Source organism: Brachyistius frenatus, unplaced genomic scaffold (genome assembly GCF_029030835.1).
Source record: "Brachyistius frenatus isolate BFR_SWC_R1_liver_20210118 unplaced genomic scaffold, ASM2903083v1 Contig_32, whole genome shotgun sequence".
Classification (NCBI taxonomy): Eukaryota; Metazoa; Chordata; class Actinopteri; family Embiotocidae; genus Brachyistius; species Brachyistius frenatus.
Genome location: NW_027210631.1, coordinates 2,002,896 through 2,017,164, shown reverse-complemented (window position 1 = coordinate 2,017,164; position 14,269 = coordinate 2,002,896). Strand labels below are relative to the sequence as shown.

At 40.3% G+C, this 14,269-nt stretch overlaps 1 protein-coding gene and 1 non-coding gene across 2 annotated transcripts; both read left to right on the top strand.

The window, feature by feature from the left end:
* Nucleotides 1-1,218: 1,218 nt before the first annotated feature.
* Nucleotides 1,219-1,290, top strand: trnaq-uug (transfer RNA glutamine (anticodon UUG)). Its single transcript has one exon. It is a non-coding gene; the product is annotated as a tRNA-Gln (tRNA).
* A 5,134-nt stretch (nucleotides 1,291-6,424) lies between these two features.
* On the top strand, nucleotides 6,425-14,040 carry LOC138621699 (sodium-coupled monocarboxylate transporter 1-like). The gene is made up of 17 exons (XM_069699933.1): nucleotides 6,425-6,658; nucleotides 6,787-6,906; nucleotides 7,708-7,773; nucleotides 7,888-7,939; nucleotides 8,070-8,137; nucleotides 8,267-8,305; nucleotides 8,565-8,680; nucleotides 9,300-9,440; nucleotides 10,811-10,940; nucleotides 11,400-11,488; nucleotides 11,658-11,767; nucleotides 11,849-11,916; nucleotides 12,831-12,917; nucleotides 13,149-13,363; nucleotides 13,530-13,630; nucleotides 13,744-13,832; nucleotides 13,921-14,040. Exons 1-17 carry the CDS (start codon nucleotides 6,425-6,427, stop codon nucleotides 14,038-14,040), a joined length of 1,845 nt encoding a protein of 614 aa, XP_069556034.1.
* Nucleotides 14,041-14,269: the final 229 nt, after the last annotated feature.

The window sequence follows — 14,269 nt, the reverse complement described above, 5'->3', positions numbered from 1 at the left end:
TACCGGGACGCCGCCATGTTGAACAAGGCATCATGGGAAGAGAAAAAAAAACATGTTGCGCTCCACGTGGTGAAACCAAAGAGGAGCGAAGAGGAGGAAAAAGGCGAGAGAAGTAACCTCCCTTCACTTCCGCCTTCGTTTGAGGCCTCGCGTCTCACCCTCCTTGGTTGTTTAGGCTGATTTGTTTGGATAAATGAATGAATGAAATCATTATTAAATTTAATTAATTAATTAATAAAGAAAGTTTAAAAAAAAAAAAAACTACCATAGAGACTGTAGGCTGGTAAACATGTATGACAGACTTCCAACAGAGGGTACCTCTTCAAGAGGACCTGAGATTGGGACAAGTCATTGTGCTAGACCAGAAGAAGACAAAAAAGCACTCCATTTGTTTGAATAAAGTAGAACTAAACACAGACAACAACAACAAAAAGTTTATTCAGAGTATTTTACTTGCTACGCATAACTATAATTCCTATAAAAAAAATTAAAAAAAATAAAGAATAAGCTCCAGCTAATTTCAATATTTAGGTGTGTCATGTAAAATTGTAAAAAAAAAAAAAAAAAAAAAAAGTCTGACACTTTTATAGTGGTTCCATGGTGTAATGGTTATCACTTAGTGATCCGAGTTCAAATCTCGGTGGAACCTTGTTATTTACAAGTCAAAGAGAGAGTGTTATCTGGGCATGTTGAAAGCTGATGATGTTCATTCATCAGGCCAAAACACAACACTGTGACTTACATGTTTCTGCGTACAACAGCAAATATGCAAATGAGCTATGTGGTGTGAACACAAGTTTGGGCAATCAGCCCTCATGACCGACCTGTGACTGTGACATGGTCAGGATGGCTGAGCAGTATTAGGCTGCTTTAGAGGTAAGGGTTTGAAAGTTTTTATGCAACTGTATCACACCAAAGCATGGGGACATCCACGGTGCAATGGTTCGCACTCTGGGCTTTGAAACAAGTCATCCAATAATGCCAAAAATGGCATCATGGTGAGCACGCAGAACTTTAAATCTATCATTAGAACTTGATTTTCAGAGGGATTATAGGTAGAAAAAGTTAACTTGCACATCTCCGGATACTGAAGCTGTTGTCGTACTTGCAACCTGTGTTTTGATTGTTGCTCAAAGTCAAAGCACTTAGTACAGCTTTGTTACAAGCTACCTTTTGGAACCAAAATGTTAACTCAGTGGTGTGGTTTGTTGACATTGTGGTTCCATGGTGTAATGGTTAGCACTCTGGACTTTGAATCCAGTGATCTGAGTTCAAATCTCAGTGGAACCTGATTTTAAGGTTACAGGTAGAAGAGGGTGCATTTGTTCATAACTGATCATTCATTCATTCAATCGAAATTGAGAACATAGCTCAAATGCTAAAATGCTGTTTCAACAACATTACACATTTACTGTAGGAAAAGGGGTTACTCCTTCTAGGTTTCGCTATTAAACTTTGGTCACTCGGTCCTTATGACCGACCTCTGACTGTGACATGGTCAGGGTGGCTGAGCAGACTGTCAGGTGTCAAGGAGCTGCGTCAGATTGCAGTTTCCCATTTAGTTGCAGGTTTGAATCCCACTTCCGACAGTGATTTTGATCGCGTAATTTGCCATGATACTCGAACAGTCACCAGTTCTTTGTGTGCCTTTGTTTATAACAATGTTATCAAAAACATTTTAGAGCCCTTGAAACTAACATGGTCTTATCATCATAACAAACATGAGGATGATGAAAAATGAATACAACAATAACAATTATTCAGTTGTGACATTTGTGTTTCATTTCAACAGGATTTTGACAGACTGCAGTCCAGCTGGCAGCCGTACAGCCATTTATCCCAAAATGACTTCTACATCCAGAAAAATCCAGTCTCACACCTTTTAAAACCTTCTCCCCCCATTCATCAAATCATCTATAAAATCACAATTCACACAACTGTCTCCTTTTTTTCCACTTTTTTACCTGCTCTGCTAAGTTTTATAAAATTTCCAAGGTGTGTTTCTCATCAGTAGCTCCATCACACACTTCAGAAGCACTGGAGATGAAGGAAGTATTCACCATGATTTACACAGTGTATAAGACACAGTTGTCTCATACACTATGTCACTATAATATTATCTTAAATCTGTTGCATAATTTAATTTAAATTTGGTGAGTCAGTAGAAATGATGTGTGTAAGGATGGACTCCTCTTGCCTGTTCTAAGTAGGAACTTTGTTGTGATACTGATGGTACAATAAAGTCTCTTTAATTTTACCTGTATTATGTGTTTTGTGTGTTTATATCTGAGACAGCACACATATAAATCAGTGCTCCTATGCGTACAATGATTCTACTATTACAAACATTGTATTGTGAGACATTGCATTCAAAGAACAAACTAAAAAGTCCTTATAATAATACACTTGACAAAACTGAAAATAATTAATATTAATGTATTTACTTTCAGATTATGAGTAAAATGTGTCAGGTCTGTGTCTGATGGTCTGATGGAGACTTGTTCAAATGTTTTTATGGGTTAAATGTGAATAAATCCAGATTATATGGCATATTAATGACGTAAACTACTTTATTGATAAAACTCATGAACTAATACATACCAGGCTGCAATATAACACATTAAAAGCTGTATTTAATGACATTTTGATCAGTAATTTGATTGTGAAAACGTAAACTGAAGAGAAAGAGGAATATTTCAATACAATATGTGGTTCAGGGTTAAGGTAATATCTATGTGTGTGAGCTGAATGTAAACAGAACTGGAGGATTCCAGGGTTGCTATAGCAGCTATGTGACACTTCACATTATGATTATCATCATTCCAGAACATACAAAACATCAACCGGTCAACACTTTCACAAGTTTCCTCAACAATTCCTGAAAAAAGAACGCGTCTACTGAGAACTTCTTGCATCCTGATCCTGATCATCACTGAAACTGACGACAGCAACAAACCAAACTTCCATCATGGAGAATGTGAGATTTGAATATAGTGGTTTTTTGGGGGGTATTTTACCACTGAGAGTTTGAGAACCCGGCAAGTTTATTGCAAACAGGCTCACAGAATACAGAAAAAATATCAATATGGTAAAATTGTTGTGAAAACAGGTACCTGTTCAGGCCGATATGTGTAAGTTATATTCATTGTTGGAGCAGGTCATTAGTTTACCGTCATGATTCACTCTGTTCATTTCAATCAGTACTCAGTTTATATATTTCTTCAATAAAAAAAACAAAAAAACCCAAAATGTGCATAAAAGATACAGCACTGCGAACGTAAAGTCGTGATGTAACTTTATATTTTCATAAAGTGTTTGATAAAATATAAAATTGTAGTAATTTAATTGGACATTTGTTTACAGTGATAAGGGCTTTGCAGGAAATGGTGTAATGAAATCTATACGAGTTCCTATCATGTTACAATGTATGGAGCCTCATTGTAATGTGTATTTATGTTTCAGCCTGAAGCACCCATTCACCTGGAGAACCAAAATGACTTGAGGAGTAGCAGCAGGGTTTGTGCACAACAGGCAGATGGTAATGTCTGCAGCAAGTGTCCATGCTGCAAGAACTACCAGGTTAGACATTTGGATGACTTTTTTTTTTTTACAATAAGGTCAAACTGTTCTTTTCTTTGTAGATCAGAGATTATTTAAATTTTTATCATTCTTGTATTAAAGCTTGAGTAGATTTTTCTCTCCTAAAATTGATAAAGTGTTGTTTGTCAAAGGAATTTGTCAAAGTCTAACATCCTCTTATGTGTTGATGACCTTCTCCAGGTGTCGAATTTGACATCGAGGCCTCAGCCCTCTGCTTTGACTGCCAACCCTCCCCAGAAGAGGAAGCGGCGCTCTAAATCCCATCAGTCCCATGCTTATGTTGAACCTCCAGAGCTGAAATTGGTCCACAAGTCTCCCATCCAACCTACTGACCTGCCAGTGGCCTCAACTGTGCTGCCCAGCTCCCAGTCCTCCACGGCTGATATCGAGGAAATCCCTCTTGTAAACCCTGACGATCCTGTCCAGAGGCTTTGTTCTCCCATCCCACCTGAAGACCTGCCAGTGGCCTTGAATCTGCTTCCCAGCGCCCAGCCCTCCAGCAGCCAGCAAAACTCCCCTGCTGTAAACCCAGACAGTCCTGTGACAATTCACAACTACTCAGTGGAGGAGTTCCAGAAAATCTACCATGAAGTGGTCGATGACAGGCTCAAGTATGTTATGTTGAATCAGATCATCATCACATTTGTCAAGTCACTTTAAAGATGATCACTCAGTTTTCATCACATGTAGTATTATTACAATGCAAATTCTGTTTCTTCCACGTCCCACAGGTACAACAGTGGCCGGCCTCGTCCGTACAGTTTAGATCTGGGACGGTGCATCAAGCAGAAGCTGTGGGAGAGACTGAATCGCCCCAAGATTACAACATCAGTCAACGAGGACGGGCTTGAGCACACTGAAGTATCATACGGGGTCGGAGTCTATCCTCCCCTGTATGACGTCGATGTTTATCTAGAACCACAGCCTGGGAAGCCCCCAAATACAAAACCCAAGAACTAGAACTGACAACAGCAGCAGCATCGCAAGCCTCTATCAAAACCCCCATTCTCACATCCTCACCTCCGTTACTTCAAACCCCAAAAGCATGCCAGAGACATGTACTGCCACCTCCACCCCCACCTCTCTGACAGACCACCTCCGTCACCTCCAGCTCCATCAAACTGCTCCTGCCTAAAGCTCAAAGCCGGATCCTCCACCTTCGACCTCCTCCCATGTTGGCCTGCAACTTGCCCACATTATTCCACACTCAGTTACTTCTTCACAAAAAAAAATACGTCAACTTGAAGAGACTTTTGATTTCTTTGTTTGTTTATAATAACTTCCATAGCATGTATAGAATTCATCTTCATACCATCTCCAACAGTGCCTTTTCTCCCAAGATGCTAAAGATCTGCTCAAATGTCTGTTTTATTTCTTATTTATTAAATGCAAAGTTGTAATTGTAAAATGCTCTCTGTGTTTATTTATTATGTTTATATGTTTATTTAAGTGAAATTGGAGTCTCAGGAATCCTGTCTAACAGCTTTCAAGCCCCCTGTCATAAAATCAAAGAATTCACAGATTACACAAATGCTTCCTTCCTGTGTCCAGAAATATTTGTCCTACACAGAAAAAGGGTAACCTTGATAAACCACAGAGAATTAAAAATATTTTTCAGAAATTTTGAATTTATGACACAATTTGAACTTTAAATTGGTCAGTCAGCAGAAACAATATGTACATTGTGCACCGCTTCTTCCTCCTTTGTTTTCATTTATTTATTACAATATTTTTAAATACACCATTTAAATACAAGTGCAAAAGTAGTTATAAAAAACACAATTATATTCAATATGTTGTTCTGTACACACGACAAGCATAAGGTTCATTCACTAGCTGGGACCCCGCCTCGGCTGGGGGCGAACCTTCATTGATTGGGGGAGATTAAGCCAGGGTGAGAGTTTCACGGTTTGGGGGAAGGCTTAGTCGAGGATCCACCGCGGCTCCCGGGCCTTGCTGATCCCCAAAAGAAGCCATCCTAAGACGGCAAGGCTGCCTGCCCTTTGCGCAGGTCGTCGAAGCCGTGGCGGGTGTAAAGTTGGTAGGCTTGGGAACACCAGCGGCCCATGACCTTGATGAGGTGGTCTGGGACTCCTCTGCTTGACACAGTGCCGCACGGCTGCCCCTGTGCGAAAGGAGTGGCCGGAGAAGTAGTCAGGATTAATCCCCGAGGTGATTAGAACTGCTCTGAAGTATAAAAGGAACCAGGCTTAGTCGAGGATCCACTGCGGCTCCCGGGCCTTGCAGATCCCCGAGATCTCCATGTGGGACGGAAGGATAAAGGCTATGAAACATGATAACCATAAGTGAAACGGTTTAACAAGAAAACGTGAACAGGCCGAGGTCTAGAGTGGGTGGATATTTATAGGAGTGTGGCCGGAAGTGGGGGAGTGGTTGAGGCATGGTCCTGCTCCTGAAATTCAGCTAAACCTTTATCTCCAATAAAAATATATATTTTGTGGTAGAATGAGCTGATATCACAAATATGTCTCGGTCGCTACACTTTATCCTTCTGGAAGTCTCTCTCTCTCTCTCTCTCACACACGCGCGCACACACACACACACACACACACACACACACACACACACACACACACACACACACACACACACACACACACACACACACACACACACACACACACACACACGGTTTGTGCCCTGCTCTCAGCTCAGTGTTGAGTGAGAAGCTGATGTGCCAGGACTTCCATTTATCCACAGAGGACTGCCTGTACCTGAGAACAAAACACATGGGACAATAACGTCAGAAACTTTCTGAATACTTTTTCTAAGTTCGTTTTTTGTTGGTTCGACTTCCACTGAGATGTCAGGGGACTCTGTGGCATCCGGCTCCTTTGCAGCAGCAGACTACGTGGTGTTTGCTCTCATGCTGCTGGTGTCGGCTGCCGTCGGGGTCTACTACGCCTGGACGGACAGGGGCCACAGGAGCTCCGGGGACTTCTTGATGGGGGGCCGCGCACTGACGGCACTGCCTGTGTCTCTGTCCCTGACGGCCAGTTTCATGTCAGCCATCACAGTGCTGTCCAACCCGGCCGAGGTAAGGTAACCGCAGACAAGGGACAAATATAGCAAAAGTCATGAACGTAAACTTTGCTCTGTAACTTGCTTCAGATATCTTTACCAGAATCATAAAAAAGAAAACTAATTCATATTATCCCTGTGTAGGTATACCGCTACGGAGCCAACATTGGATTTTATGCTCTGTCTTATGTAATGGTGATGCTGGTCACATCTGAGGTCTTCCTCCCAGTCTTCTACAAGCTGGCCATCACCAGCACGTATGAGGTGTGTGGTTTGGTTATCAGATCAGTGTTGGTGTGATGTGTCATTTAAAGTACATTTATTTTGACTTCTGTTGTCTTAATGTGAATATAAAATGTTGGTGTTGGGGTTGGTGAAAATGATACTGAATGATGACACAATACTTTGTGTGATATATACTTTGAATGATGGCACGTCCATGGAGTAGGAAGAGAATGCCATGCCACCAAAAACTATTTCGAAATGGAGTATAAAGGTACGTAAAGATAAATGGACTGAGATGGAGACATCTGCTGGGATGTAAGCTACAATAGTATTGTAGAGTGTGGTCTTCAAGTTTAAAATGTTGCTTACCGGTGTCTGGAACACTTTTACAGAAAAAAACACGAGTTTCACAATTTATCATATTGGACACAGGTGATCACATATATGACACGTTTACCACACGTTGCAACATATGATAACATGGGGAAAATATGTGGAAAAGTTTTCACATGTTAATCTACACATATTACATCATGAAAATGTTCCAAAACCAGGTTTCCAATGGGCAAAATACATGTTTTACATGGTGAAATGTTATCACATGAGTTTTTGCACATGTGAAATTCACGTGTTTTTTCTTTTTTCTTGATTTCTCAGCTCTGTTGATGTATTTCTCTCCAATAAGGAAATGTAGAGGCTAGTGGTTGATTTGTCATAATAGGATGTGATAACTTATTTAATTCTTATGCCAAACTTGAACTAATGGACTGTCATGATAAAATATAGAATCTTTCTGATAGTTTTATATCATCTGTTCGAATATGTTGTGGGTGTATCAAGTATCTGGAGCTGCGCTTCAACAGAGCAACTCGTCTGCTGGGAACGGTGCTCTTCATTGTTCAGACAGTGAGTAAGAAGCCGGTCAACAAATAATTACAGAGCTTTGACTTCTGTGGTTAAAACAACAAATCTGTCACCTGGGGGATAATTTTAAGGTATTATTTCTTGTTTTTGTCACAGATCCTCTACACTGGGATTGTCATCTATGCTCCAGCTCTTGCTTTAAACCAAGGTATGTTGGCTTCAGCTTGCAGTCGTCAGGTTTACGAAACATTCCTGCATGAGGGCACTTAAAGCTACTTGGTTTTACCCGGTCGGGTGACCAGTGGTTGAAAGCTGCGCCCCCCTCTCTGTCTCTGCAGTGACTGGTATGGATTTGTGGGGTGCAGTCATTTCAACAGGCGTGGTCTGCACCTTTTACTGCACAGTGGTATGTAACACAATTTGCACGAGTGTCTGTGCACCAAATTAAAATGTAGTAAACTTCTTAAATTTGATGTCAAGTTTTGACATCACTGACAAAACTTTCAATGGGTACAACATCTGTTTGTGTTTCCAGGGTGGTCTGAAGGCAGTGGTGTGGACAGATGTGTTTCAGGTAGGCTTCTGAATGACAAAAATAACACAACAAGTGGTTCCTCCGGTACTTTTAACACAAATCTGTCAGATTAGTGAAGGAATTTAGAGTTAAACTGACTAAATCAGGGATCCCTTTTCATACAAACCAATATCAAAATGAAGTTGTTTTGTCATGTTTTGTATTTTGTGTTCAAGACAGTATCTTTGTCGAGCAATTTAGGTGCAACTAATTTTAGCAAAAGTTTTAAAACTTTAAAATCAAACATGTTCTCCTCCAGCTTGGTGTGATGCTCACAGGCTTCCTGGCTGTCATCATCAGATGTGTTATCTTACAAGGCGGCGTCATCACCATCATTTCAGATTCTCAGCAGGGAGGGAGACTCAACTTCTGGGAGTGAGTTTCTATTGTAACATGAAGTTATAAGGCTGTTTAATAAAAGGAGGAGATACAAATCTCAGCAGGAGAGCTACAGGAGCCGCACACGTTGTAGCGACAATTTTCACGTTGTTACCGCAACAGGCATTTTGTGGGTTGATAATTCTACAAGAATAGAGTACAAGAAACAATCTGGTGTGATTAGGCTGCTGAGACATTCAAGCTTTTTGTTGTGACGGTCTCCCTACATGGCTTAATGTTGTGCAAATTAAGAGTACACAAAAGGTGTACTCTTTGGCGCCCTGAGTGTCCCGGATGTCTTTATCAACTTGTGCTCTCCAAATGTTGCTCAACCTGAAGAATTTTTATGTTCAGGCTTCTTTGAACTCTGTTAAATAAGGTCACTTAAACAGGAGCAATAAAAAGCTATTCAAGATGAAATGATGGACATACAGTATATAGTCTTAGACATAAACCTTTCCCAGTTTGCCACTAGCCTTTATACTTTTATAGTTGTGAATAGTGTTGGTTAGATGTTAGCTAAACTACCTGGTGAACAATTTCTGGCAATGAATAAAAAACTTTTAACTTCAAGTTTCATAGAAATTGAAACTTTACTATTTTTCTATTTCATCAGTTTTGATACAAACCCTTTGAGGAGAAACACTTTTTGGACTATAACCATTGGAGGGTTCTTCGTGTGGAGCAGTATCTATGGGATCAACCAGGCCCAGGTTCAGAGATACATCTCCTGCAAGACCATCACTCATGCCCGACTGTGAGTTGCAGATGTACTGTACAAACTCCATTTCTGGAAAACTTTCAGGAACAGTGATTTGTTCATTCTAGAGAGATATTTCCAGTGTATTCACATGCCAACATAATGTTATTTTGTATATATATTTTTTGTATATAAACAGTTTGAATATGAAGCTTGCAATACACTGCAAAAGGTTGGGGCCAAGCAAAGTAAGAGAAAGTTTGTAAAATATTCAAGTTACACCATTTTGAAATATTCCAAAATAGGCAGATGAATTGGTAACAAATGAAGTTATCATGATTGGGTATCTACCTTCTATATATTTAGATGAGCCCCTGAGTTATTTATTTTAATTGAATTAAAACTGAAAAGAGAAGGAAGGACTTTTTGGCTGGCAACACCGAAATAAGTTGTGTAAAACATGTATTTAATTTGTATTTCATGAGAAGAAGTCAAAAGGGAGTCCACGGACTCGGGAGGCTTTTGGAGCCAACCCCTAGCGGCCTTTGGTGGTATCGCAGTTTCAGGCACTTCTGCATTTGCCTCCTTTATCAGACCCGGAAGCCACTTTTATATACAATCTATGGAATAAACACACACAGAAACAGTTTTAAAATCAATCAAAGTGATGTCTTACTTTAATTTAAAGCCAAATTTAAATAGAACAATAATAAACATAAAATAATTGCCAGTACACAGGCCACGGGGCCATGAGCTGGACAGCAGCAGATGAGCATATTCACAGAGTTCGGTGGTTATCCAGCTTTGCCGGAGGATCTCAGCACGTTATCTAGTTGTTGTCTCTCGTTTCCAGGTCGAAAGAAGTCTAGACGAAACCACTGTGTGGAGCCGGGTCAGATAGCAGCAGGCCACAGTCCGTCCCTTTTGTTAATTAGCCACTGCCCTAATTTTTTTCTGCCCAATCTCGACAAACCACACTAAAAACACCGCTTCGCTCTCATGTCCACACACGTCAGGCAATTAACAAGCAATTTAACCCTAGCTGCTTTAGCTGCTTTAAACACAAAAAAACCCACAAAAAAAATCATAATAGGAAACATAAAATAGATAAATGCATTTTTAACATTCTTATAAACTTAACATTTTAAAACACACTAAATAAAATACACCATTTTTTTTCTTCAACAAACTATTTATTATATTATTCCATATTTTTACCCTGGCTACAAAACGATTACCAGGACAGATGGGATGGTGTAAGTTGCCCTTTAACAACAAACCCTGTATGTTTTGGCTCCTCAATGATAACCATTGCCAAGTGATCAGTGGTACATTAAATAAATACACTGTATTAAAAATAAAGATATTACACTGCACATTTAAATCCATTTTACGGCCATTTCTGTGTGTTTCTTTCTTTTTTTCAGCTCCTTGTACATCAACCTGATCGGCCTGTGGTCCATCTTACTATCCTCGGTGTTTGCAGGAATGTGCCTCTACTCAGTCTACAAACACTGTGACCCATGGACCACTGGACTGGTCTCTGCACCTGATCAGGTACATTAGAGAGTTATATTAGTGAAAATAACCATGCAGTATATGGTTGGAGACCCCTGCCTTAGCCTTTCCTTTACCCTAACCCAAGCCTCATTCTAACCTTAACCCTAAAAACAATAAATAAGAGTTTTAACCAAAACTGGTCCACACTACTATAAAGTTCCATCAGTCCAATAACCCATATTTTGCTGGGGTTTAAACATGTAAACATGGTGCTTTTTGTATGTACGTGTGAGATACCAATGGTCCAACTGAATTTAAAAATGACTTTAAAAAACATTTTAGAAAGTTCAACACATGTTAAAGAGCTCTTTTAAAGTGGCCCCCATTCAGCAACTTACATTTTTAAAATGTACTCCAGGGTTGTGTATGCATGTATAGATGGTGTTTGTACAGAATCATTGAGACACCAACCTTCCTGATCATTTATGTTAATCCAGTATCATCGTTCCTTTGCAGCTGATGCCATATTTGGTGATGGACACTTTGGGAAATTATCCTGGCATTCCTGGACTGTTTGTTGCAGCAGCATATAGTGGATCTCTGAGGTTAATACTTTACATTATGGGTATCACTCTCAACAGATCCACATTGAGAACTTCAAATGTTTCATAGTTGTTGGTTACAATGCAATGAATGCTATCTGTAAATGCATTGTAGTTGTATGATGGTAATGATGATCATTTCCTGTGTGTTTGCTGTTATTTCAACCCCCAGCACAGTGTCTTCGAGCATCAATGCACTGGCTGCAGTGACAGTGGAGGACATCATCAAACCATACAGTAACATGTCTCCAAAACAGCTGTCCTGGATCTCAAAAGGAATGAGTAAGTGGGTAGTCCTCATGTAGTTTAATTGTTAGGTAGCGATTAAGGATTAAAATCTCTTCTTTTTTTTCCCCACTGCAGGTCTCCTATATGGGGTTTTATGCATTGGCATGGCTGGACTTGCCTCACTCATGGGAGGGATCTTGCAGGTAGAGTGGATGAGGTAATACAAGGGTGGATCATTAAGTTCTGAGACTGTCCTTGTTGCACATGAACAAAGCACAGCACTGAGGGAGTATGAGGTGAAACATTCAATGCAAACGAACTGAACTGTGGTGCGATGACACCAACATGACAATGTGCCCGCTCACAGCGCATTGAAAACGCACAAGTTTCTCACCCTCAACAACACATTTGTTGCAGCCCACCACCTCTACTCACTGGAGTGACTCCCTGCTATTTCTTTCTGTTCCCTAATCATTTGTCACAAGCTTTGGTGTGCTCTCTGCTCAAGTTTCAGGGGCGTAAAAAATTACAAACGCACCACTGCTGATTTGGATCAAGTGACAAAAGTTGGAGTACTTACTCACCAAGGGTACATCTTCTCTGTGGGCCGTGCACATCACAGTGCTGCGCTCCGTTTCCTGAAAACTGGAGCAGTCTCTGATCTTATTGATCCACTCTTGTACAGAAGCTTCATACTCTGCTTTAACTGCTTTCACAGACTTGAACACCAGTGTCCTGGGTGAAAGTCTCGTGTTTGTTCCATCCAACGACACCTGTTCTGCTCCCTATGGAGTCTTTATCACTCTTTGTACTTTGTCACTTGACTTCCTTCTTCAGTTCTGGTCATACACGTGTGCACTTTTCATGTATTGGCATTGCAAAACACAACACTGACACAGCATCCTCTGGTGGACTGACAAAGGTATGACTGGGCTGATCTTTTATTACCCAAGCTTCATAGTCTGCTCAGTCAAAGAGCAAAAATAATACACCATGTATGCAATTGTTAATTATACAAAATTGTGTGGGCTCTTGCAAAACACTACCAGGGGTTTATGATTTATGATAAGAAGGAAGTCTGCAACTTACTCCAGGAGTTGTGTTTCCCAATATACAGGCAGTTATCAGTATATTTGGGATCCTTGGAGGTCCTTTGCTTGGCCTGTTCACCTTGGGAATCCTCTGTCCATTTGCCAACTCCAAGGTAAGTCTGTCCTCATTTCACAGTAGTCCTTTTGTTTTATTCATCTTAAGATCGTAAATGAATCTTTCTCCTGGGGTCTGCCCAATCAGTTCTAAAATGACCAAGTCTAGAATATTTCTACGTGCTGTATGTCCTCATAAGATCAAAATCCTAGCTTGTTAACCACCCCTTCAAAACATATACCATTCCTACCTTATTCTCCTTGTTTTTACTGATTAAAATGTCTTCCAGGGAGCTTTATCTGGTCTTGTGTCAGGGCTGGTTGTGTCTCTTTGGGTGGGCATTGGGGCTCAGATATACCCTCCCCTTCCTGAGTTGAGCCGGCCTCTGTCGTTGGCCACCGATGGTTGCAACTTCACCATGACAGACAACTTCAACTGGACCTCCACTTCTCTGCCAACACAACCAAGCTCGACCTCCACGGCCTCCGTGTACATCGATAGCAAGTAAGCAACTGGGATTGATTATATGTTTGTATGTTAGAATTAAACCTGTCATGTTTATTATTATGAGAACAGTGAGGAAGAGAAGTTTAAAAATTTTGCTCATATACTCCTTGTATTTGCTTTTAAACATATGTAATAAATATGGTCCATTGTTTCTTGGCACCAGACCTGTGCTGGCAGATTGGTACTCTCTGTCCTACCTTTACTTCAGTCCAATTGGAACCATAATTGCTGTGATTGTGGGACTGGTAGTCAGCCTGTTTACAGGTCAGTAACATCCTTCTGAATGCAGACCTTTAATTATAATAAATCAGATCATGCTGACCTGTTTTCTAATGAGCACCAAGGTGTTTGATGCTTGTGTTTTGTGTTTTTTTAAGGCGGCTGGAAGCTGAAGATTGAATCAAAGCTCATGTTAACAAAAGAGGACACAAGTCTTTATTACCTATTCCAGTTGTTTAAAGACAGAGTAAGTACTGCAGCAGTAAACCAATTTATCATATCCGATAAACTGATAACAGCGCCTGAATTTCTGTTTTATGTTCACCCTGATTCAGGTCATGAGACGAAGAGGAAAACTCGACCTAAAAAGGGACAGAGATAAGAAATTTGGCAACAATAATCCTAGTTTTTATGATATTGACCTGGACTTAACAAAAGGCAGTGTTTCTCCATGAAATGTGAATAATTTTCACCTAATTTTGTGGATAGATTGTTTTTTATGCATTTTAATTTGCTTTAAATTTAAATTTGTGCTGCATTTTTGTTTGCAAATTGTTGCTTTACTGCAAGAAGATCCATTCAACTACTCTCAGCAGCTTGCCTGTTCTGCCATGTCTCTTCTCCCCACAGTCCAAAGATTGACAACTAACCCGGGGTATAGGAATGTGAATGGCGTTGCCATGA

Bases quoted from the DNA above. Each gene is read 5' to 3' on its own strand.
- LOC138621699 (XM_069699933.1), top strand. From the start codon at position 6,425: ATGTCAGGGGACTCTGTGGCATCCGGCTCCTTTGCAGCAGCAGACTAC. The intron at 6,907-7,707 runs GTGTGTGGTTTG...GGGTGTATCAAG, and splicing joins CCATCACCAGCACGTATGAG to TATCTGGAGCTGCGCTTCAA. The intron at 8,138-8,266 runs GTATGTAACACA...TTGTGTTTCCAG, and splicing joins GCACCTTTTACTGCACAGTG to GGTGGTCTGAAGGCAGTGGT.